This window comes from Phocoena sinus, chromosome 12 (genome assembly GCF_008692025.1).
Source record: "Phocoena sinus isolate mPhoSin1 chromosome 12, mPhoSin1.pri, whole genome shotgun sequence".
Classification (NCBI taxonomy): Eukaryota; Metazoa; Chordata; class Mammalia; order Artiodactyla; family Phocoenidae; genus Phocoena; species Phocoena sinus.
Genome location: NC_045774.1, coordinates 89,337,516 through 89,360,947, shown reverse-complemented (window position 1 = coordinate 89,360,947; position 23,432 = coordinate 89,337,516). Strand labels below are relative to the sequence as shown.

The following is a 23,432-nucleotide window of genomic DNA, read 5'->3' as shown; positions in this document are numbered from 1 at the left end:
TCGTTTCATGGGTTTGTTGGCGATCTACATATCTTCATTGGGGAAATGTTTATTTAGGTCTTCTGTTCATTTTTGGATTGAGTTGTTTATTTTTTTGTTATTGAGCTGCATGGGCTGCTTGTAAATTTTGGAGATTAATCCTAGATCAGTTGCTTCATTTGGAAATAGTTTCTCCCATTCTGAGTGTTGTCTTTTCATCTTGTTTATGGTATCCTTTCCTGTGCAAAATGTTTTAAGTTTCATTAGGTCCCATTTGTGCATTTTTGTTTTTATTTCCATTTCTTTAGGAGGTGTGCCAAAAAGGATCTTGCTATGATTTATGTCATAGAGTGTTCTGCCTATGTTTTCCTCTAAGAGTTTTATAGTGTCTTACATTTAGGTCTAATCCATTTTGAGTTTATTTTTGTGTATGGTATTAGGGAGTGTTCTAATATCATTCTTTTACATGTAGCTGTCCAGTTTTCCCAGCACCATTATTGAAGAGGCTGTCTTTTCTCCATTGTACATTCTTGCCTACTTTATCAAAAATACAGTGACCATATGTGCAGGGGTTAATTTCTGGGCTTTCCATCCTTTCCATTGATCTATATTTCTGTTTTTGTGCCAGTACCATACTGTCTTGATTACTGTAGCTTTGCAGTATAGTCTGAAGTCAGGGAGCCTGATTCCTCCAGGTCCGTTTTTCTTTCTCAAGATTGCTTTGGCTGTTCAGTCTTTTGTGTCCATACAAATGTGAAATTTTTTGTTCTAGTTCTGTGAAAAATGCCAGGGGTAGTTTGATAGGGATTACATTGAACCTGTAGATTGCTTTGGGTAGTAGAGTCATTTTCGCAATGTTGATTCTTCCAATCCAAGAACATGGTATATCTATCCATCTGTTTGTGTCACCTTTAATTTCTTTCATCAGTGTCTTATAGTTTTCTGCACACAGGTCTTTTGTCTCCTTAGGTAGGTTTATTCTTAGGTATTTTATTCTTTTTTTCAATGGTAAATGGGAGTGTTTCCTTAATTTCACTTTCAGATTTTTCATCATTAGTGTATAGGAATGCAAGAGATATCTGTGCATTAATTTTGTATCCTGCTGCTTCACCACATTCATTGATTAGCTCTAGTAGTTTTCTGGTAGCATCTTTAGGATTCTCTATGTACAGTATCATGTCATCTGCAAACAGTGTCGGCTTTACTTCTTTTCCAATTTGGATTCCTTTTATTTCTCTTTCTTCTCTGATTGCTGTTGCTAAAACTTACAAAACAATGTTGAATAATAGTGGTGAAAGTGGGCAACCTTGTCTTGTTCCTGATCATAATGGGAATGGTTTCAGTTTTTTACCATTGAGGACGATGTTGGCTGTGGGTTTGTCATATATGGCCTTTATTATGCTGAGGAAAATTCCCTCTATACCTACTTTCTGGAGGGTTTTATCATAAAAATGGGTGTTGAATATTGTCAAAATCTTTTGCTGCATCTATTGAGATGATCATATGGTTTTTTGCCTTCAATTTGTTAATATGATGTATCACATTGATTGATTTGTGTATATTGAAGAATCCTTGCATTCCTGGGATAAACCCCACTCGATTATGGTGTATGATCCTTTTAACATGATGTTGGATTCTGTTTGCTAGTATTTTGTTGAGGATTTTTGCATCTATGCTCATCAGTGATATTGGCCTGTAGTTTTCTTTCTTTGGGACATCTTTGTCTGATTTTGGCTTCAGGGAGATGGTGGCCTCATAGAATGAGTTTGGGAGGGTTCCTCTGATATATTTTGGAAGACTTTGCGAAGAATAGGTGTTAGCTCTTTTCTAAATGTTTGACAGAATTCTCCTGTGAAGCCATCTGGCCCTGGGCTTTTATTTGTTGGAAGATTTTTAATCACAGTTTCAATTTCAGTGCTTGTGATTAGTCTGTTTATATTTTCTATTTCTTCCTGGTTTAGTCTCAGAAGGTTGTTCTTTTCTAAGAATGTGTCCATTTCTTCCAGATTGTCCATTTTATTGGTATATAGTTGCTTGTAGTAATCTCTCAGGATCCTTTGTATTTCTGCAGTGTCAGTTGTTACTTCTTTTTCATTTCTAATTCTATTGATTTGTATCTTCTCCTTTTTTTTTTCTTGATGAGTCTGGCAAATGGCTTATCAATTTTGTTTCTCTTGTCAAAGAACAAACTTTTAGTTTTATTGATCTTTGCTTCTGTTTCCCTCATTTCTTTTTCATTTATTTCTGATCTGATCTTTATGATTTCTTTTCTTCTGCTAACTTTGAGGATTTTTTGTTCTTCTTTCTCTAACTGCTTTATGTGTAAGTTTAGGTTGTTTATTTGACATGTTTCTTGTTTCTTAAGGTAGGATTGTATTGCTATAAACTTCCCTCTTGGAAATATTTTTGCTACATCCTATAGGCTTCGGGTCATCGTGTTTTTATTGTCATTTGTTTCTACCAATTTTTTATTTCCTCTTTGATTTCTTCAGTGATCTCATGGTTATTAAATATTGTATTGTTTAGCCTCCATGTGTTTGTATTTTTTTCCCTGTAATTGACATGTAGTCTCATAGCACTGTGGTCAGAAAGATACTTGATACGATTTCAATTTTTTTAACTTTACCAAGGCTTGAGTTCTGACCCAAGATATGATCTATCCTGGAGAATATTCCATGAGAACTTGAGGAAAAAGTGTATTATTTTGTTTTTTGATGGGATGTCTTATAAATATCAATTAAATCCATCTTCTTTAATGTATCATTTAAAGCTTGTGTTTCTTTACTTATTTTCATTTTGGATGATCTGTCCATTGGTGAAAGTGGGGTGTTAAAGTCCCCTACTATGATTGTGTTACTGTCAATTTCCCCTTTTATGGCTGTATTTGCCTTATATATTGAGGTGCTCCTCTGTTGGGTGCATAGATATTTAAAATTGTTATATCTTCTTCTTGGATTGATCCCTTGATCATTATGTATTGTCCTTCTTTGTCTCTTCTAATAGTCTTTATTTTAAAGTCTATTTTGTCTGATATGAGAATTGCTACCCCAGCTTTCTTTTGATTTCCATTTGCATGGAATATGTTTTTGCATCCCCTCACATTCAGTCTGTATGTGTCCCTAGGTCTGAAGTGGGTCTCTTGTAGACAGCATATATACAGGTGTTATTTTTGTAACCATTCAGCCAGTCTATGTCTTTTGGTTGGAGCCTTTAATCCACTTGCATTTAAGGTAATTATTGATATGTATGTTCCTATTACCATTTTCTTAATTGTTTTGGGTTTGTTACTGTTGATCTTTTCCTTCTCTTGTGTTTCCTGCCTAGAGAAGTTCCTTTAACATTTGTTGTAAAGCTGCTATGGTGTTGCTGAATTCTCTTAGCTTTTGTTTGTCTGTAAAAGTTTTAATTTCTCCATCGAATCTGAATGAGATCCTTGCTGGGTAGAGTAATCTTGGTTGTTGTTTTCCCCTTTCATCACTTTAAATATGTCCTGCCACTTCCGTCTGGCTTGCAGAGTTTCTGCTGAAAGATCAGCTTTTAACCTTATGGTGATTCCCTTGTATGTTATTTGCTTTTTTCCCCCTGCTGCTTTTAATATTTTTTCTTTGTATTTGATTTTTTTTTTTTTAACATCTTTATTGGGGTATAATTGCTTTACAATGGTGTGTTAGTTTCTGCTTTATAACAAAGTGAATCAGCTATACATATACATATGCTCCCATGTGTCTTCCCTCTTGCGTCTCCCTCCCTCCCACTCTCCCCATCCCACCCTTCCAGGCTGTCACAAAGCACCGAGCTAATATCCCTGTGCCTTGCGGCTGCTTCCCCCCAGCTATCTACCTTACTACGTTTGTTAGTGTGTATATGTCCATGACTCTCTCTCGCCCTGTCAAAACTCACCCTTCCCCCTCCCCATATCCTCAAGTCCGTTCTCCAGTAGGTCTGCGCCTCTATTCCTGTCTTATCCCTAGGTTCTTCATGACATTTTTTTCCCCTTAAATTCCATATATATGTGTTAGCATACGGTATTTGTCTTTTTCTTTCTGACTTACTTCACTCTGTATGACAGACTCTAGGTCTATCCATCTCATTACAAATAGCTCAATTTCATTTCTTTTTAAGGCTGAGTAATATTCCATTGTGTATATGTGCCACATCTTCTTTATCCATTCGTCCGATGATGGGCGCTTAGGTTCTTTCCATCTCCGGGCTATTGTAAATAGAGCTGCAATGAACATTTTGGTACATGACTCTTTTTGAATTTTGGTTTTCTCAGGGTATATGCCCAGTAGTGGGATTGCTGGGTCATATGGTAATTCTATTTGTAGTTTTTTAAGGAACCTCCATACTGTTCTCCATAGTGGCTGAACCAATTCACATTCCCACCAGCAGTGCAAGAGTGTCCCCTTTTCTCCACACCCTCTCCAGCATTTATTGTTTCTAGATTTTTTGATGATGGCCATTCTGACTGGTGTAAGATGATATCTCACTGTAGTTTTGATTTGCATTTCTCTAATGATTAATGATGTTGAGCATTCTTTCATGTGTTTGTTGGCATTCTTTATATCTTCTTAGGAGAAATGTCTGTTTAGGTCTTCTGCCCATTTTTGGATGGGGTTGTTTGTTTTTTTGTTATTGAGCTGCATGAGCTGCTTGTAAATTTTGGAGATTAATCCTTTGTCAGTTGCTTCATTTGCAAATGTTTTCTCCCATCTGTATTTGATTTTTGATAGTTCTATTAATATGTGTCTTGGCGTGTTTCTCCTTGGATTTATCCTGTGTGTGACTCTCTGTGCTTCCTTGACTTTATTAACCATTTCCTTTTCCATATTAGGGAAGTTTTCAAGTATAATCACTTCAAATATTTTCTCAGTCCCTTTCTTTTTCTCTTCTTCTTCTGGGACCCCTATAATTTGGATGTTGGTGCATTTAATGTTGTCCCAGGGGTCTCTGAGACTGTTCTCAATTATTTTCATTCTTTTTTCTTTATCCTGCTCTGCAGTAGGTATTTCCACTATTTTACCTTCCAGGTCACTTATATTTTCTATTTCTTCCTGGTTTAGTCTCGGAATGTTGTGCTTTTCTAAGAGTGTGTCCATTTCTTCCAGGTTGTCCATTTTATTGGTATATAGTTGCTTGTAGTAATCTCTCAGGATCCTTTGTATTTCTGCAGTATTGTATTTCTTCTGCCTCAGTTATACTGCTATTGATTCCTTCTAGATAATTTTTAATTTCATATTTTGTGTTGTTCATCATTGTTTGTTTGCTCTTTAGTTCTTCTAGGTCCTTATAAAACGTTTCTTTTATTTTCTCCATTCTAAAACGTTTCTTGTATTTTCTCCATTCTATTTCCAAGATTTTGGATCATCTTTACTATCATTATTATGAATCCTTTTTCAGGTAGACTGCCTATTTCCTCTTCATTTGTTAGGTCTGGTGGGTTTTTATCTTGCTCCTTCATCTGCTTTGTGTTTTTCTGTCTTCTCATTTTGCTTAACTTACTGTGTTTGGGGGTCTCCTTTTCACAGGCTGCAGGTTCGTAGTTCCCGTTGTTTTTGGTGTCTACCCCCAGTGACTAAGGTTCGTTCAGTGGGTTGTGTAGGCTTCCAGTGGAGGGCACTAGTGCCTGTGTTCTGGTGTATGAGGCTGCATCTTGTCTTTCCCTTGGGCAGGTCCACGTCTGGTGGTGTGTTTTGGAGTGTTTGTCACCTTATTATGATTTTAGGCATCCTCTCTGCTAATGGGTGGGGTTGTGTTCCTGTCATGCTATGTTTTTGACATAGGGTGTCCAGCACTGTAGCTTGCTGGTCATTGAGTGGAGGTGGGTCTTGGCGTTGAGATGGAAATCTCTGGGAGATTTTCGCCTTTTGATAGTACATGGAGCTGGGAGGTCTCTGGTGGACTAATGTCCTGAACTCGGCTCTCCCACCTCAGATTCACAGGCCTGATGCCCAGCCAGAGCACCAAGACCCTGTCATCTACACAGCTTAGAATATAAGGGAGAAAAAAGGAAAGAAAGAAACTATAAAATAAAATAAAATAATAAAAATAATTATTAAAAAAATTCAAAAAGTAATAAAAATAAAGGGGGAAGGAAAGAAAGAAAGAGGAGAGCAACTAAAGCAAAAAACAAATCCACCAATGATAAGTGCTAAAAACTATACTAAAAAACCCCCAAAATAACCAAAACAGACAGAAACCTAGGACACATGGTAAAAGCAAAGCTATACGGACGAAATCACACACAGAAGCATACACATAAACACTCACAGAAAGAGAAAAAGGGGAAAAATATACATATATCGTTGCTCCCAAGGCCCACCACCTCAATTTGGGATGATTCGTTGTCTCTTCAGGTATTCCACAGATGTAGGTACATCAAGTTGATTGTGGAGATTTAATCCACTGCTCCTGAGGCTGCTGGGAGGGATTTCCCTTTCTCTTCTTTGTTCTCACAGCTCCCAGGGGTTCAGCTTTGGATTTGGCCCCGCCTCTGTGTGTAGGTTGGCGGAGGGAGTCTGTACTTCGCTCATACAGGACGGGGTTAAAGGAGCCGCTGATTCGGGGGCTCTGGCTCATTGAGGCCGGGGGAGGGAGGGGCACAGAGTGCGGGGCGAGCCTGCGGCGGCAGAGGCCGGCATGACATTGTACCAGCCTGAGGCGTGCCGTGTGTTCTCCCGGGGAAGTTGTCGCTGGATCCCGGGACCCTGGCAGTGGCGGGCTTCACAGGCTCCCCAGAAGGTGGGTGTGGATAGTGACCTGTGCTCGCACACAGGCTTCTTAGTGGCGGCAGCAGCAGCTTTAGCATTTCATGCCCGTCACTGGGGTCCGCGCTTTTAGCTGCGGCTTGCTTCCGTCTCTGGAGCTCCTTTGAGCAGCGCTCTTAATCTCCTCTCCTCACGCACCAGGAAACAAAGAGGGAAGAAAAAGTCTCTTGCCTCTTAGGCAGCTCCAGACTTTTCCCCGGACTCCCTCCCGGCCAGCCGTGGTGCACTAACCCCATGCAGGCTGTGTTCATGCCGCCAGCCCCAGTCCTCTCCCTGCGCTCCAACCGAAGCCGAACCTCAGCTCCCAGCCCTGCCCGCCCCGGCAGGGGAGCAGACAAGCCTCTCGGGCTGGTGAGTGCCAGTCAGCACTGATCCTCTGTGCAGGAATCTCTCCGCTTTGCCCTCCGCACCCCTGTTGCTGTGCTCTCCTCCATGACTTCGAAGCTCCCCCCTCCACCACCCGCAGTCTCCACCAGGGAAGGGGCTCCTAGTGCGTGGAAACCTTTCCTCCTTCACAGCTCCCTCCCACTGGTGCAGGTCCCATCCCTATTCTTTTGTCTCTGTTGTTTCTTTCTTCTTTGGCCCTATCCAGGTATGTGGGGGGTTTCTTGCCTTTTGGGAGGTCTGAGGTCTTCTGCCAGCTGTTCAGTAGGTGTTCTGTAGGAGTTGTTCCACATGTAGATGCACTTCCGATGTATTCGCGGCGAGGAAGGTGATCTCCGTGTCTTACTCTTCCGCCATCTTGAAGCTCCTCTATCCGAAGGATTTTTAAGGAAAGGATTAGCATTCAACTTTAAAGTGTGTGCATGCGTGCATATGTGTGCTATAAAAGGCTTTGCGAATGCCTATATTTTTGTGTGGAAATGGAGAAGAGGCCCATGGTTTGGGATGCTGGTGGACTGTGCAGTCTCGTTACTATGTTAGGAGCCTAAAGTAAACGATGATTCCTTTTGTTCCTCTCCTAACCTCCTGCTCAGGCAGCTGGTTAGAATGTGGTGGAGGTTTTGCCAATTAGGCAATTTCACAATATTTAATGGGACTCTGCATCTTGAGCAAGGGACTCAGAACATGATGGCTGTGTGAGCCCCTGTTCAGTGAAGGTGTGTCTCAGTCTGTTCTCAGGTGAGCCCTCACTTCCTGTTGACTGGCTCTCCAGAGCATCCTTCAGAGTGCATTTTACAACCTGGTTTCACTGGCTTCCCCCAATTCTATTAGCCCTAGATAGCCATCCAGTAAACTTCCTTTTCTATTATATGACTATGTAAATTCTCTGAGGAATGACTACAAGGCCTGTGGTAGGCAGAATAGTGGTCCCCCGAAGATGTCCACATTCTAACTCCTAGGATCTCTTCAAATGTTACTTTATGTGGCAAAGGGGCATTAAGGGTGTAGCGGGAATTAAAATAGCTAATTAGTCAATGTCGAGATACTGAGATGCTCCTGGATTATCCCAGGGGAATCTGTGTAATCACAAGCATTCTTAAATGTAGAAAAGGGAAATGGAAGAGTAGATAAAGTGAGGTGATATGAAAAAGTTTGGACCCACCATTGTTCGCTTTGAAGGTCGAATAAAGGGGGCCATGAGCCAAAGAAATCAGATAGCCTCTGGAAGTCAGAAGGCAAGGTACAGATTCTTCTCTGGAGCCTCCAGAAAGGAACACGGCCCTGCCTGCACCTTGATTTTAACCCGCTGAGAACTGTGTCAGACATCTGATTTACGGAGCTTTACGATAGTACACTTGTGTTGCTGAAGTCACTAGGTTGTGATCATTAGCTATGGAAGCAACAGAAAACAAATATAGGTCCTCAGGCAGACATTGCTGGGGACAGGGGTGAGGCTGAGCAGAGATTATGTAGCTTTAAAGAGGTAAGTAGTGAATGGTAGCTGACCTGCATGTCTGGCTTGTCTTCCCCTCCTTGCATCTTCGCAACCCACCCTCCATGCTCACAACCACTTGAAAACTTAAAAACAAAAATGTGATCCTCACACCACCTCTGATGACTGACTCCATGTGTGGTACTAATGTATAGGTGTTCCACTAAGGATTTTTTAGTTGGATGTGTTGAATGGTAAAGGAATTAAAAGATGCTATTTAAGTCAATAAAGGAGACAAATAAAATAAATGTCATCCTTTTTTGATGGACACAGGGGTATATGTTTCCCTCCTCTTTCTAGATGGAAATTTCTAGATTATTACCAATGTAAGTAGAGAGATTGATGGACATGTAGTTTTTACAGTTATCAGCACCAGAATGAGGGGGGAGCTGTCATTTTCTACCAGTCTGAACGTGGTGCTCGTGGTGGAGAACGGCAGCAACAGGTGGTGCGAGGGCAGGGAAGATGGGGGGCCTTCCCTTGCCCGTGCTCCAGAAACAGAACCCTCTGTCTCTGCCCACAGGTGGTCTTGTCTCCTGTCAGCCTCTGCCCTTGACCTCAATCCCCATTCACTCTCAACTTAACATCTTAATATTTCAGCCGTTGCCATTTACTGGTAAATATGCAGCGTTGCCCTCTGCTTTTAAAGATGGATTTTCAGACAGGAATGTTATGTTTGAAAAGGCCAACACTCATTTCTTGGCCCTTCTCTGATGATGCAGACCATCAGTCCTCTGGCAGGGAGATAGATCATTGTTATTAGATGCTGACTATCTCTGCCTTCTTGGCTCTGGAACATCTGACATTCAGCTACCTGACTATAGTTAACAAATACATTCAGACTGCTCTAATATGCCTTTAAAATATGTTCTGATTATGGTAAAAACAAAGCAGACATTCAGGCCTCTTTTTTTTAAAAAAAAAACCAACAAACAAGACGAAACACCTAGTAAAACCTCTCATTTTTATTTCTACGTTTGCAATTGACGTAGCATATATGGAACATACAGAGACAGGATATCAAAGAAATGATTTCTTGGTTTTAATGTATGGCATTTAAATACTCCTTTATTACACTATTTATAAAACTGTTTTTACAGAACACTAAAAAGTATGGGACTGTTTACAAATGTTAATCCTACAATTAATAGTCAGAGGGCACATGCTTTTCCTGCAGCACAAAGCACTGATATTCTAAATCTGTCCACTCTGAACTTACAGTAGGGGACAGCCATCTGCCTGCACACAGCCATCTAAACAAAGCAAGAATACAGGCTCTTCTGTCTCCCCTGGTGAGATGCAGGATCATTATGACAAAGCAAGCAACAAGGTTCAGCTAATATGAATTAAGATAGCATGTGTTGAGAAAAAAAAGGAATATATTAAATCAAACTGATTCTATAAGTCAATGTTATTAGGTGATTAGGTGATTTGATAAAGGAGCGCCCAGGATGTAATGCCAAGTACATGGGAAATATGTGTATGGGTGAACTAGTACTGAGTCCTACAGCCCTGCAAACCCTTTCTCTGTGTTGCTGAATCTAATGCTACTTTAGTTAAAACTCATACTGGAATGGCACCTCCATTTTGCTGTGAAAAATCAAGGTTGTTAAAATAAAATAATTTAACATTCTCTTACAGGTTGAATGTATGCACTGGAAAGAAAAAGGAGCAAGGCTATGAAGAAAAATCAGTTTTGAAAATATCTTTATGGGTAGATGACTCTGCAATTATATATTTTTTTCAGAGAGTCATGTTCTTTCATCATCTATGTCTAGATTTTTCTGAAATTCAAATATTCTTAATCTACTTTCTACATTATAGTTTTACTGAAATCATTATGGAAAAATACTACCACTCAGATACAATTCTTTTCAGATCACCCAATATGCTTCTCAGCTTAATTTTAAGTGGGTCATGAAAAATTATTAGATTAACATTAACTTCTTTGTTTTTCTGATTTTTGAAATTTGATTTTTTAAAGAAAACTCTCTTTTCCCTGACATAAAGATACATTTTTATAAGCATGAAAGAGTGAGAAAAATTAGAAATTCCATGTCATATTAAATTTGATTTTCTAACGAGTGTAGCAATAGAGCACAGTGGTTAAATGTGAATTGTGGAGTCTGCTGAGATGGCTTCTAATCCCATCTCCACCACGTGCAAGCTGTGCGACCTAAAGGCAGTAATTTAACAGCTAGAGGCCTTCAATTTCTCATTGGTAAATGGGGGTCATTTAGAGAGCTGACTTCTGTTGGGTTACTCTGATGGTTAAGTGAAATAAGATGCATGAAGCACCCAGTACAGTGTCTGGTCAATCAGAACTCTTCACAATGAGAGTATGCAAGTTTCATTCCTAAAGCAGAAGTTCGGATGGTTTAGATGTTGAATGTACTCAGTAAGGGACTCATTTAAGCAGTCATTTTCATAGCAATCTATCTGTAAATTCTAATCATTTTAATACTGACAACAGTTCTCAGAAATTATATATTATAGGATCATATGGTAGCTCTCCTGGGCATATATCCAGAGAAAACCATAATTTGAAAACACACATGCACCCCAATGTTCATTGCAGCACTATTTACAATAGTCAAGACATGGAAGCAACATAAATGTCCATCAACAGAGGAATGGATAAAGAAGATGTGGTACATATATGTGATGGAATATTACTAAGCGTAAAAAAGAACGAAAGAATGCCATTTGCAGCAACATGGATGGACCTAGAGATTATCATTCTAAGTGAAGTAAGTCAGACAGAGAATGACAAATATGATATGTTATCACTTATATGTGGAATCTAAAAAAATATGTGATACAAATGAACTTATTTACAAAACAGAAACAGACTCAAAGACATAGAAAACAAACTTATGGTTACCAAAGGGGAGAGGTTGGGGGGGAGGGATAAATTAGGAATTTGAGAATAACATATACACACTACTATCTATAAAACAGATAAACAACAAGGACCGACTGTATAGCAGAGGGAACTATATTCAATATTTTGTAATAACCTATATGGGAAAAGAATCTTAAAAAAAAAAAATATATATATATATATTATATATATATATATAAACTGAATCACTTTGCTGTACACCTGAAACTAAGACATTGTAAATCAATTATACTTCAATAAATATACTTCATATATATATATATATGGAGAGAGAGAGAGAGACAGAGAGAGAGATTTAGAGACTGTGTATCCAAAGCAAGATTTTTAGCAGGTAGTTTACATACTTTGAAGCTGGCATACAATACTCTTTATTGATATCTACACTTAGAAATGGTACATCTGGCCAACCTGGAGAATGCTATATATAAAAAGCCTCATCATGGTACCAGATTCCTGAATCATGGGCTTTAGGCAATAATCCTCATCTGTGATCTGGGTTCTAAGATGCATGCTAGTATGACTTATATTTAGAGCATTAGATTGAGAACACAAACCTGTTCTTGGCTTTCTTCATGACTGAAAGAAGAAAGATACTTAACATGAATTTAGGTGGTAAATGTTTAAAAATAAATATGTATATAAGGAACAATGATTTACAGCATAGCACAGGAAGTTATACACAATATCTTATAATAACCTATAATGGAGTATAATCTGCAAAAAAAATGGAATCACTATGCTGTACACCTAAAACCAACACAATACTATAAATGAACTATATTTCAAGAAAAAAAAAGAGTTGAACAAGGGAAAAGGTATAATTTTTACAATTAGAAATAATATTCTCGATTCTAAAAATGCACATCTCATCACAGTCTAAGTTTTATTCTGAAATATTTCCCCAACAGGCAAGAACAACAATAAAATCATAGGTAATATTATGATATCTAATAATCTAAAGAGTCCTACTGCATGAGTTTTGTTTAGTGTATCATACACCTCAGATATAACTGATTTAAAGTTTCTTTAAAAAAAACAATTGTCTCATTGGTAATGATTATTTGTTCACACTTTCTGACTATACACTTAGAAATAAATATTCCGCGGTAGATTATCTGGTTTTAGCACCATGTTATCATACAATTTATTAGTTTTAAAAATACTGCAAAATCAACAGGAAAAACAGTTAAAATATAGAAGGTAGAAAGTGCTTAATAATGTTGGAAAAAAATGAAATATTCCTAAAAGCGAATATAGAACAGAGTTCCCCACTTCTTTTCCTGAGGTCAGTGTCCTACATTCTGCCACCCAAACAACAAAGAAACCTCAGTCAATCCTGGGGTTTAACTCCAGGTAAACCCGGGTTTCTCTTTTTCTGGAGGAAAGTATGGGTCACTGTGTGAGGTGTTAAAGCCACAGAGTGAGGGGTCTGAGGAGAGGACTGAAGCTCAGTGGGAAGACTTGTGGTTTGGCCCGTACAGGGGACAAGGGACACACTCCATAACTGAGGACCCCTGTTTTCACAACATCAAATTCATCAGTAAATTCAGATTGAAAAAAAACCTTAAAATATCAGAGTATATTTTAAGAAAGGTAAGGAGGGTATTTTGCTAAGGCTTTACCTACCGTGAAATTAAAGAAAGAAAAAACCTCTCAGTTCTACCTGTGGATCTAAAAGATCTTTACCATCCAAATTATGTCCCTGGAAGTCCACTCACGGTATGTAATACCAATGGTCTCAGATGGCAGCAAAACATGCATGTCTCATGGTATTTTGCAGACATATAAAATATTCACTCAAAAATCAAGCCATAGTGATGTGTCTTCAAAACCATTTTACAGTTACAAAATAGACTTTAAGGACACGTTTTTACAATGAACATGAAAATAGACCATGTTTCCATTTCTGTGCTTTTGATTGTGCTTCCTTGCTTCTTTGGCTAAACAGCAACGCATTCATAGCAGTCACACAAGATTGTTTGGGAAGGAGAGCTGAATAACACATATGTATACCTTTGAATTCTCTTTTGGACGTCCCACATTTTGGTATTTAAAAAAGGAGTTATTTAACACAATCTCGGAGAAGCAGTGAAATTCTCTGCCATCTGAATCATCACCCAGTAGTAATCCCTACCCCTCCCACAATTTAGAACTCGTGGTCAATTTTACATAGAACAGAATGACACTCTCCAGGCTTCCTGCAGGGACAGGCCAGCTGCGTCAGGACCTAATGCTTTGGTCATCTGCCCGGGGCATTTCTGGCTGTCTTGCCCAGCAGTGCTTTAATTAACTGAGACACTCTTAGGAGGCCATTAGATGTTGACAAAAGGGGAATTTTCTTTTGATTCATCAATAGCTTAATTAATGCTAAAACCATACTCTTAAGCATCAGAAAAATAATGTGCTCTTCTTAAACACCAAAATAACTTCAATACCGGGATCTGCTTTTGAAATATAAAGAAGCGATTTGATTAACAATTAAGCAATAAAAATGTTAATTAGAACTTAATTGTTTCTATGGTGACAAAGGATGGATGCACCATAACTTTAAAGAAACTCCCTAAATAACACTACATTTGAATTTTAGCTATGTTGTGTGGCGATTGCAAATGTACTCTGAATGGCAGTTCTAATGAAAAAAAAAAAAAATGTATATATATATATATATATATATATATATAGTTGGTTCTGCAATACTGAACTGAAAATGTTCTATCAGAATGCGTTTTTAAATAAAATTATACAGATGTTTCTTGTTTGTGCTAATAGCCATCAATGTGTTTATGATAGGTTTCTATTGTTTTCTACCCTCTGGAGAAGTTTTGAAAAGGAAATACAGGAGGATAGTGGAGATTGGTTACCTCGTTCACAGAACCGGCCGGTGAAATGGAGCGGACAGTCGCACTGGAAGGAGAAGACGCCCCCCGGGAGGAGGACGGTGCGGCAGGTGCCCCCGTGGTGACACACGCGCCCCTGGCACGTGGCCGGCGCCACGCGGGGGACGAGTGAGGCCCCCGGGGAACCGGCCCCTTCCGCGGCCCCAGAAGGAGGGACAGACGCGGACGTTGCTGACGGGGTAGAATCCTGGGATCTAGATTTATAAACAGATCAGAAAAAAAGTAGTATAAGTAAAAGAGCCAGGACTTAAATAGAAATAACAGAAACTTTGGTTTAAAATAAGAGGGAGATAAAACCAATAGTCATCCAAGGTTCAGCTGAGGGCACATAGGATTGTCACGTTTGTTCTACAATTGTAGGATTTATAAATGTTGCAAATGGGACCGTGGGGGAATCGTGGAGTCAAGATACTTGTTTCTTCTGAGAAGCCTCATTAATTTCCTCAAAGTCCTGAGAAACCTGAATGCATCGGCCTGTACAAGCCTGAGTCAGTTCTCTAATGTAAAATAATTCAAATTTGGGCTAAACATAGTTCTACTTCAGCTCTTCTAAACCATGTGAGCCTAAGATGAAGAACTTAGGCCATGTGACATTTTATTGGTAAAACTGCTTGAACTTGAACTATTTCTAGGTTGATTGCTAGCAATGTGTATTTTTCAAAGTCACTTTCATTCATTTTAGGAGTTAACCAAAAGATATGCTACAAATGACTCTCATTTTTTTCACCGATTTTACTGCCAGTTTAATTTTTTTCTTCCCTAAAAACTAATGAACAGAAACCAATTTCCTTTGAATTACTGTAAATTGAAATTCCTTACTTCTACATTCAAAGCCTCTTGATAATCGAATTCCTCTCTGCTTTCCAGCCTGTTTTATCATGATTCCTAATAAGTACCTTAACTTCTCTCAAACCAAATGAGATTACTATTCCTTAAAGACCTTTCCTAATTTTTGAAGTTTGTTCAAACCACTTTCTATGCATTGTTTTTCCTCTATTCCTGTGTATATTTCATCTAACGTGCCAAGTCAAGATCTCCATCATTTCCTCAGCACAGCCTTGTTGGTTGCTCTTAGCCCACCAAGGTGAAATTGATGTTTCTCGCCTTTCTAAAATTCGATGACGTCATTGTACCACTGCTAGAATATTTCCCACCTGCTTGTAGTATTATTATTTTATGTACATACTTCTACTAGGTTGTATGTACACCGGTCACTATTTTTTCCATTTTTCTTCCACACACAGATTCCTCATTTTGTCAGAATTCCCTATTCTTAGTAGAGACTTTATTAAGTATTTGTTGAATTAATGTCTTCACTGTACTCCTGAGTGTTTTGTGTTGTTTGAGAACCAGTGCTTTTGAATATTTTTTAAATTTTTATTTTATATTATAGCTGATTAACGATGTGTTACCTTCAGTTGTACAACAAAGTGATTCAGTCATCCATATACATATATCTATTATTTTTCAAATTGAAATTTTCACTTCACAAAATCATTGAGAGTTATCTTTTAAATGTAAAAAATCTTGCTGCAATAAAAATAATCAACAATTTAACTATCTGAGTAAATATTTTGTACGCTGTTATAAAGATAAAATCTTGGTAAAAGAAGTCAGTTCAAAAATATTGTCTGAGTGACAATTAGAGACAGTTATTTTTGTGTCTACTTTGTATTCATATGTCAACTTACTGGGATAAAAAGCTGAGGAAAATGAAATAGATGACTCATAAAAACATTTTATGAAAATAATGTTAATGTGCAGTTTCTTTTGTTTTACAGTCCGTTTACAACCTGAAATTCTTCTTTATGTTGTTTATCATAGTTTGTAACTGTGAAGAAAAGAAAACGTTGCCCGTGTTCCAGTTCTACAAGGATCAAGCCATTCGCCACTGCAGTTGCCCACTGACGCTGCATCCTTCATGGATTCAGGATGGAGAAAACAGGAAGCATTCTGTGCTTTGCATACTGGCCCTAGGTAGTTAGGATGCACATCTAAGGAAAGATTTCAGTGAGCCCTGATTCTTGCATCTTCCCATACACAGAAAAGCACTAAAATCATTAATTTGAGGTGTCTGTTCTTTGTAAGTAGCAGTGATCTTCTGATGTTTGACTACATATTTTTTTCCCAGTGAAAAATACATATATGTCTTGGCTCCCCCCTTACCTCTTTGAACAGCTTCTCAGAGCTTGCTGAGAGTCTGCCTCACAGGCTGTAGTCCTCAGTAAGACACTGAAAGCTCAACTCACAGCTCTTATGTTGTGCATTTTTTTAAGGTAACATAACCATATTTTAATTTTTATAGTTGTTAAGCCTGACTCTCTTCTTTCTGTTCTGGATTGCAATCTGCTATTTTCTTCATCATATCCCTAACAACAATGCTTGTTCCCGAGTAAGCTCTCCGATAAATATTTTATAAATGAATTTGAATCATTTTTGTAAATATACAATGTATCACTCCACTCACCAGAAAAATAGCAAGTAAAAATAATTTGGTTATCTTTGGGTCAATTCATAACTCCATTACATAGCTTTTTAGTTTTATAGATAATATAAAATCTAACAGCTTTGATGTAACTTTACAATCAACTTTCTCTGATTTCATTCTATTGGATTAGTGTAGTTCTCTCCATTTGTACTCGCAATATGTTTGTCCCTATAAGGTAACTTCCACCAAGTTAAATGGCAATGCTAATTTGAATTTCATGGGATTTATTACTCAGCATTTCTTGTTTTAATTTAATTTTTAGTTTTAGTGTTTCTGAATGATTTCACCATTTTCTCTAACTCTTGCTGTGGACTTCATGAACTGCAGTCAATCACATTTTTCTCAGGAATAAATTAGACTGAATTAAATGTCACTAGTTCTTTCTCCTACTGTAGCTGCTCAGGGAGCACATGTCTCACCTGAAAAAATCAATGTGTTGCACATTTAAGTTGCTAACTGATTACACAGAAGTAATTACTATCAATTGATCCATCAATTAAAATGTCAGAATCATAAATCAACATTTGAAAACTGCATTAACCAGATACATTTTATCTTATTAGGATCAAATTTTATATCTGATATATTATTCTTAATAGTCCTTGACTTTCAGTATTTTTTCACTAGTTATAAATTATGCCATGAATTTACCTATTTTAGAATTTAGAATTAAAATAAATAAAATTTATTCAATTTATTATATATTTTACAAGAAACAAAATATTTGTTCTGGTTGTTAAATTTTAACTTATTTACATAAAAGATTAAAAATATAAAGTACATGTGGATGTTTATTAAGCACAACCTGATGACAGTCATATTAATATAATTAGCAATGTGAAAAAAGAGCACTAAAATTATAGTTCTTTTTAATTCTAAAAATTATGAATGTATGAGAGCTCAGAACTAAATCAAGGCTCAGGGTTTTCAAAATTGTTTTTAAAATAAACAGTACTGTAAAGATTGAGCTTCTTTGTCTTTCTTAACTAAATACATGATTTACTATAAGTCCAAAATAATAAGCCTGAAGAATCTGCTTGATTGTCTCTTGTATAACTTCAGACAAAAGTACAGTGATGGACCAGTCACTGTTATAACAAGTAGTAAGCGTTCAAGAGTCTTTTTCTGTAAGAATTAATGATTAAATAAGATATGCTAATTTTATTCATAATCAAGCCTGATCCTTAGAGGAAGACACCTTGATGTGACAGTGCTTTCTAATCTCAGGGGTAGGGGTGGGGGGAGCTCTCAGTAGAGGAGAGGACGCTCCACTCTTTGCCCCTCTCCTCCAGGGGCTCTACAGAATCCCCTGAGGAGGGCAGCAGCTTGAGGGGTTTGCTTCTCGTCAGCAGACACTTATCTGCCCTCAGTTTCTTAGAGGAGGAATGGGCTTGCTCACAAGTGTAAATCCTGGAAGACCCGCTCACAAGTAGAGAAGGAAAATCTTTAAAATCATGATGAAGTATTCAAAGAAAGAAAGAAACTGAGCTAGAGAAATTTTGACCTTGTGGCTATTAATAGTGAAGGGGAAGAAAAGTTTTCAAATCATTACAGATTTTTAAAAGCAGTAAAATAAATGTGTTATAACCTAGGCAACAAAAAACCTGATTTACAAATCATATGTATAGATAATTTTTTTTTTACAAAAGTGAGAATTATAGCATAAACACTCATATTCCAGTCTGCTTTGTCTTTTCACTACTAGAATATTCTGCTCTTTATTTTTTCACCTAAAAATTGTGCTTAGCAGGCTGCACTGTCAGTGAAGACAGTTCTTGATTTTCCTTTTAAAATCTGCATAGTGTTGTATTGTTTGGAGATACACCACTGATTCTATCAGTTTGGAGTTAATATATTTAAACTATTTCAGGTTTTTCCCCCTTTTATCCAGATCATAAATTAATGTTAATAGCTATATCAAGATATAATTTACAAACTAGAATGAACCCATTTAAAATGCAAGTTTTAGTGGATCCAGAGTTGTACAACTATCACCACAGTATAATTTTATATTTTGTCATTCCCCAAAGAAATCCCATATCCATCAGCACCACCTTTAGCCTACTTTCTGTCTCTATAGATTTGTCAATTTTGGACATCATATAAATGGAATCACATAATATGTGGTCTTTTGTGTTGGGCTTTATCACTTACCATAATGTTTTTAAGGTTCATCCATGTTTTTGCATGTAAAAGAACTTTATTCCCTTTTATTATTGACATTTTATTTATCCATTCATTAATTGATGGTCATTTTGGGCTGTTTTTACTTTTGCCTACTATGAACAATGCTACTATGAACATTCATGTCCAAGTTATTGTCTGCATTTTCTTGGGTATATATACCTAGGAGTAGAATTGCTTGATCGTATATCCCATGTTCAACATTTAGAGCAACAGCTGAACTATTTTCCAAAGCAACTGCACCACTTTCCATTCCTACCAGCAAAATATGAGAATTCTAGTTTCACCACATGCTCATTGGATCATACTTCCTTAGAAGAACTATGTGCATTTAATTTTGTATGTATATAGCACAGATATATATTTATTTACATTAACACTTAGTAAGCTGTAACGATTTATTCCAAAGTGTTGCTTCATTTCCCTCAACTATTCTCTTTGTAGTCTTTTTAAAGCCCTTTTTATTTTTTTTTAAGTTACTATTTATTTATTTATTTATTTATTTATTTATTTATTTATGGCCACACTGCACGGCTTGCAGGATCCTACTTCCCCAACCAGGAATTGAACCCAGGGCCCCAGGAGTGGAAGCGTTGAGTCCTAACCACTGGATTGCCAAGGAATTCCCTATAGTCCTTTTTAAAAGTAGTCTTCTGAACAGGCTTAACTAATATCTCTTATTTTATCCTGGATCACACCTGAATAGACCAGGTAAGCTGTACTCCCTTTGAGAGTAAGGTACTGGAAAAGTTACTCAAAGTGCTTGCTCAATCTTTCTATACATCCATTTCTCTGCTTATGTATTATCAAAATTCACATGCTTGTATTTACTATGCCCATATCTATATGTATATGTACATGTATATCTATATCTATATCTACCCCATACCTATTTCTGTTGAGTTTCTTAGTGATTAGGACTTTGATTCCCAAGCAGATAGCCAAGAATACTTAGTGATGTTTTAACTGTGGTGGCTAATAGGAAGAAATCCAAAGAAGAATTTAATTCCTACTTCAACTCTCAAAATCATGAGAACACCATAATATCAAATAGATTTTTTAATATAAAATAGAGCCCTATTGAAATATGGCTTCAAAGTTTTATTTAAATTATCATTTTCCACTAGCTCTAAAATTTATTAAATCAAATTTAGTTTGATTTAATAAATTTTAAAATAATTTTATCTGAGTGCATAACAACACAGAAAAGTGTTTGCTGTTTAAAATGTATTTAATTGGCATAATTATATTAAAAGAGGAAATATGTGAAATTACTGTTATTACATGTAAAAATCTCATTTAAAACTCAAAATAAGAATTAGATACCAAAGCAACATATTATACATGGAAAAATCAATCTAAACAAACATAACCCCAAGGTTTACTCTTTCTTTAATATAACATTATGCAATAGAACAAGAATTATATCCTAATAATTAATTGAATAAAATTTAACATGTTAAGGCAAGTTAATTCACTATTAACATAATAGTGTAATTTAAATAGGTCTTGTTTTCACATTGTCCAATTTTCCTCACTAAAATAATTCATTTCTCATTCTCACAATCTTCTATTCTTTAGCTCTTACATATTCATAGTTAGGGTTCTTGAGACCAGCCATTCTTACATGATGATGTTCAAGTGTCATGAGTTACGCAAAAATTTTACTCCAGGGTATTCCAAACTGCAGTTTCTCAGTATCTCCAGTGGATATTTTTGAAAAGCTGGACTCCCCTTGATAAATTCTGATTCTCCCTTCTCATGCCAGCCCTACTGAGGGTTGTTCTTGATCACAGAGTGTATGCAGGATCTGATTCCAGAGCCCAAAGCTGGATGAGACTTAGAGGAATGCTTTCTACCTATGTGGAAATTCAGAGTCATCAAAACCCTGGATTTCTCTTTTATTTTCTTGCCTTCCATATCTCAAATTCTATTCTTCCTTTTTATTTAAATAATAAAATAGCTTCTTTATAGCTTCTTTACCTTTTGTTAGTTTTATGATCACATTTCTTTGTCAGTACCTCTGACTTTAGTTCCTATTTTTTCTAATCCATCCTTCTCACTGTTCTTGTTCTTATTACTCCCATGCCAAAGATTATCCTAATTGAAAGTATATATTCTTCAATGATTTGGTTCCATTTACCTTTCAGTTTTATCTGTTTGCAATGCCTTAATATATGTCCAATGTATGTTCTAAACACATTCTAGTGTAATTTTTTTCAGTATTCCATGATTTATGCTTTTCATATAGCCTAGGATTTCCCTGAAGTACACTTTTACCTTATTTCTTCCTTAGGACACAGTTCCAAAATTATCATCTTAGAATTACTTTGGTTCTTCCCTAGACTAAATTTCAACAACATTATACACATATCTACCTAAAGAAATAACACCAAATAACTAGTGTCACAAAAGGTACATAAAGTGAGCATTTTCATTCATATTCTCCTCCAGACCCAACGCCAATCTGCACCCAAGAGGCAATTAATCTGTGTTCCATTTTGTACAAATACATATCCAGATATATGGACATATAATTTAGTTTTCTTTCTTTATCAGATTTTAAACAAGTGAAATTGTATTAGTAAGGGTAACGCTAGCTCCTGTAATGGATACACTTTGAAATCTTGGTAGCCTAGCAACACAGAAGCTTATTTCTTGTTCATACAAAGTTCAGTCAGCAAAGGTAGAAGCCGGAGTTCTGTTCCCTGCGGCCGTTCAGTGATGTTCAGGGTGACATAAGCTTCACGATTCTCAGTCTGTGGTTTTGAGGTAGTCTTCAGTGTCAAGTGCAGATACCCAGATACCAATCAGGATAAACAAGGGAGGAAGAGGGAGCATGGAGAATCTTACACCATTTCACTCTACCTATAGGCCAGGACTTGGTCGCCCACTGCAAGGGACCATGGGGAAAAAAAATCTAGCCATGTACCCAGGAAGGCAGAAAAACTAGCTTGGTGAATCTAGATAGCTTCTGCCATGGATATCATGTTATAAATACTGTTATTAAATAAAATTATAGCAAAAAAATCTTGCAATTTTTTCTTCACTTTCAGTTACAAAATATCTTGGTGATCTTTTATTGTCATTATACATAGATAAACCTTAGACATTTTAATAGGAGAAGTTCTTAGTGTAAAGGTATTTAAACATTTCCCTATAGATAAACATTTGTCAGTATATTTTCAATATATTTTTTCAATTATAAACACTGCAGTGAATTCACTGTACAAATATCTCAGGAACACTTATGAATATACTTGAAGAATAATATCTAGAGGTGAAACTTGTTGGGTCAAATAAATATGCTAAATTTGCACTTTAATATATATGTTATTAAAGCCTGTACAAAATTAAGCTCCTCAATAGTTTTGGATTGTTACTTTCCTCAATCTCTCATTAAAATTAAATCGTGATTAAATGTCATTAAATATCATTAAAATTAAATATTATTAATTTAATTGGTTATATATCTGATAAATAAGAATTATCATTTATCACTGTTGTTTCATCTTTAACAATTTTTAGTCTATTATTTGTCATTTACATTTTATCTATTTTAAATCACTAAGATATGTACTTTCCTTATTTTTTTCAGATTGTTTTTACTTATCAATTTTTAGGAGATAATTATATATGATAGATAATGATCCATTTTATGTCTTTTCAAATAAGATTTCCAGGTCTTTCTGAGCATTTTTTCATGTTTTCCTGTTGTTCTTGTTGAACATTAAACTCCAATTCTCCTTCTTTAGTAGGAAACTTGTCTTTCTTCTCCAGATTCTTTTAGGAAATTCCCTTTGTCTTTGTTGGCTAGTGGTTTTTCACTGTGCTGTGTTAAGGATAGAATTATTTTCATTCATCTAGCTTAGTTTTTTTCTGGTGGTCTTTTCTATTTGAAGGACTTCCATTTTTTATCTATTCTGGAAAAATTATAGCTTTCCCATGTTCACTCTATATGATCCTGTTAAAACATTTATTACATAAAACAAAATTTCCTCATTTTATCCTTCACATTCTCTGCTCTTTTTGCATCTCCCTCTCTCTTGATTCATAGTAATTTCTTCAGATATATTATGCTGTTCATTAATTCTCTTTACTGCTCTAATTGCTGATTAACTTGTCCATTTTTAAAATTTAAATTATTATGTTTTTACTTTTTGATATTCTGTTTGCTTATATTTTAAAACACTCTACTCAGTTTTCATGGTATCATTTTCCTTACATTACTTTAATTTCCCTCTTTTATTTCTTAAAAAATCAGGCATTGAGCTTTTTATTTTGTGTCTGGTAATAAAAATATCTGGTCCTTGCAGATCTAAGTCACCTCCTCTTC

The 23,432-nt window shown here is 36.4% G+C and overlaps 1 protein-coding gene across 1 annotated transcript in view; it reads right to left on the bottom strand.

Annotated features, from left to right (window-relative positions):
* EYS (eyes shut homolog) overlaps positions 1 to 23,432 on the bottom strand; it is a 1,696,347-nt gene that overhangs the window by 507,538 nt on the left and 1,165,377 nt on the right. Inside the window, 1 exon segment of the mRNA XM_032651890.1 lies at positions 14,389 to 14,618. Within this exon segment, the coding sequence (XP_032507781.1) occupies positions 14,389 to 14,618 (230 nt within the window).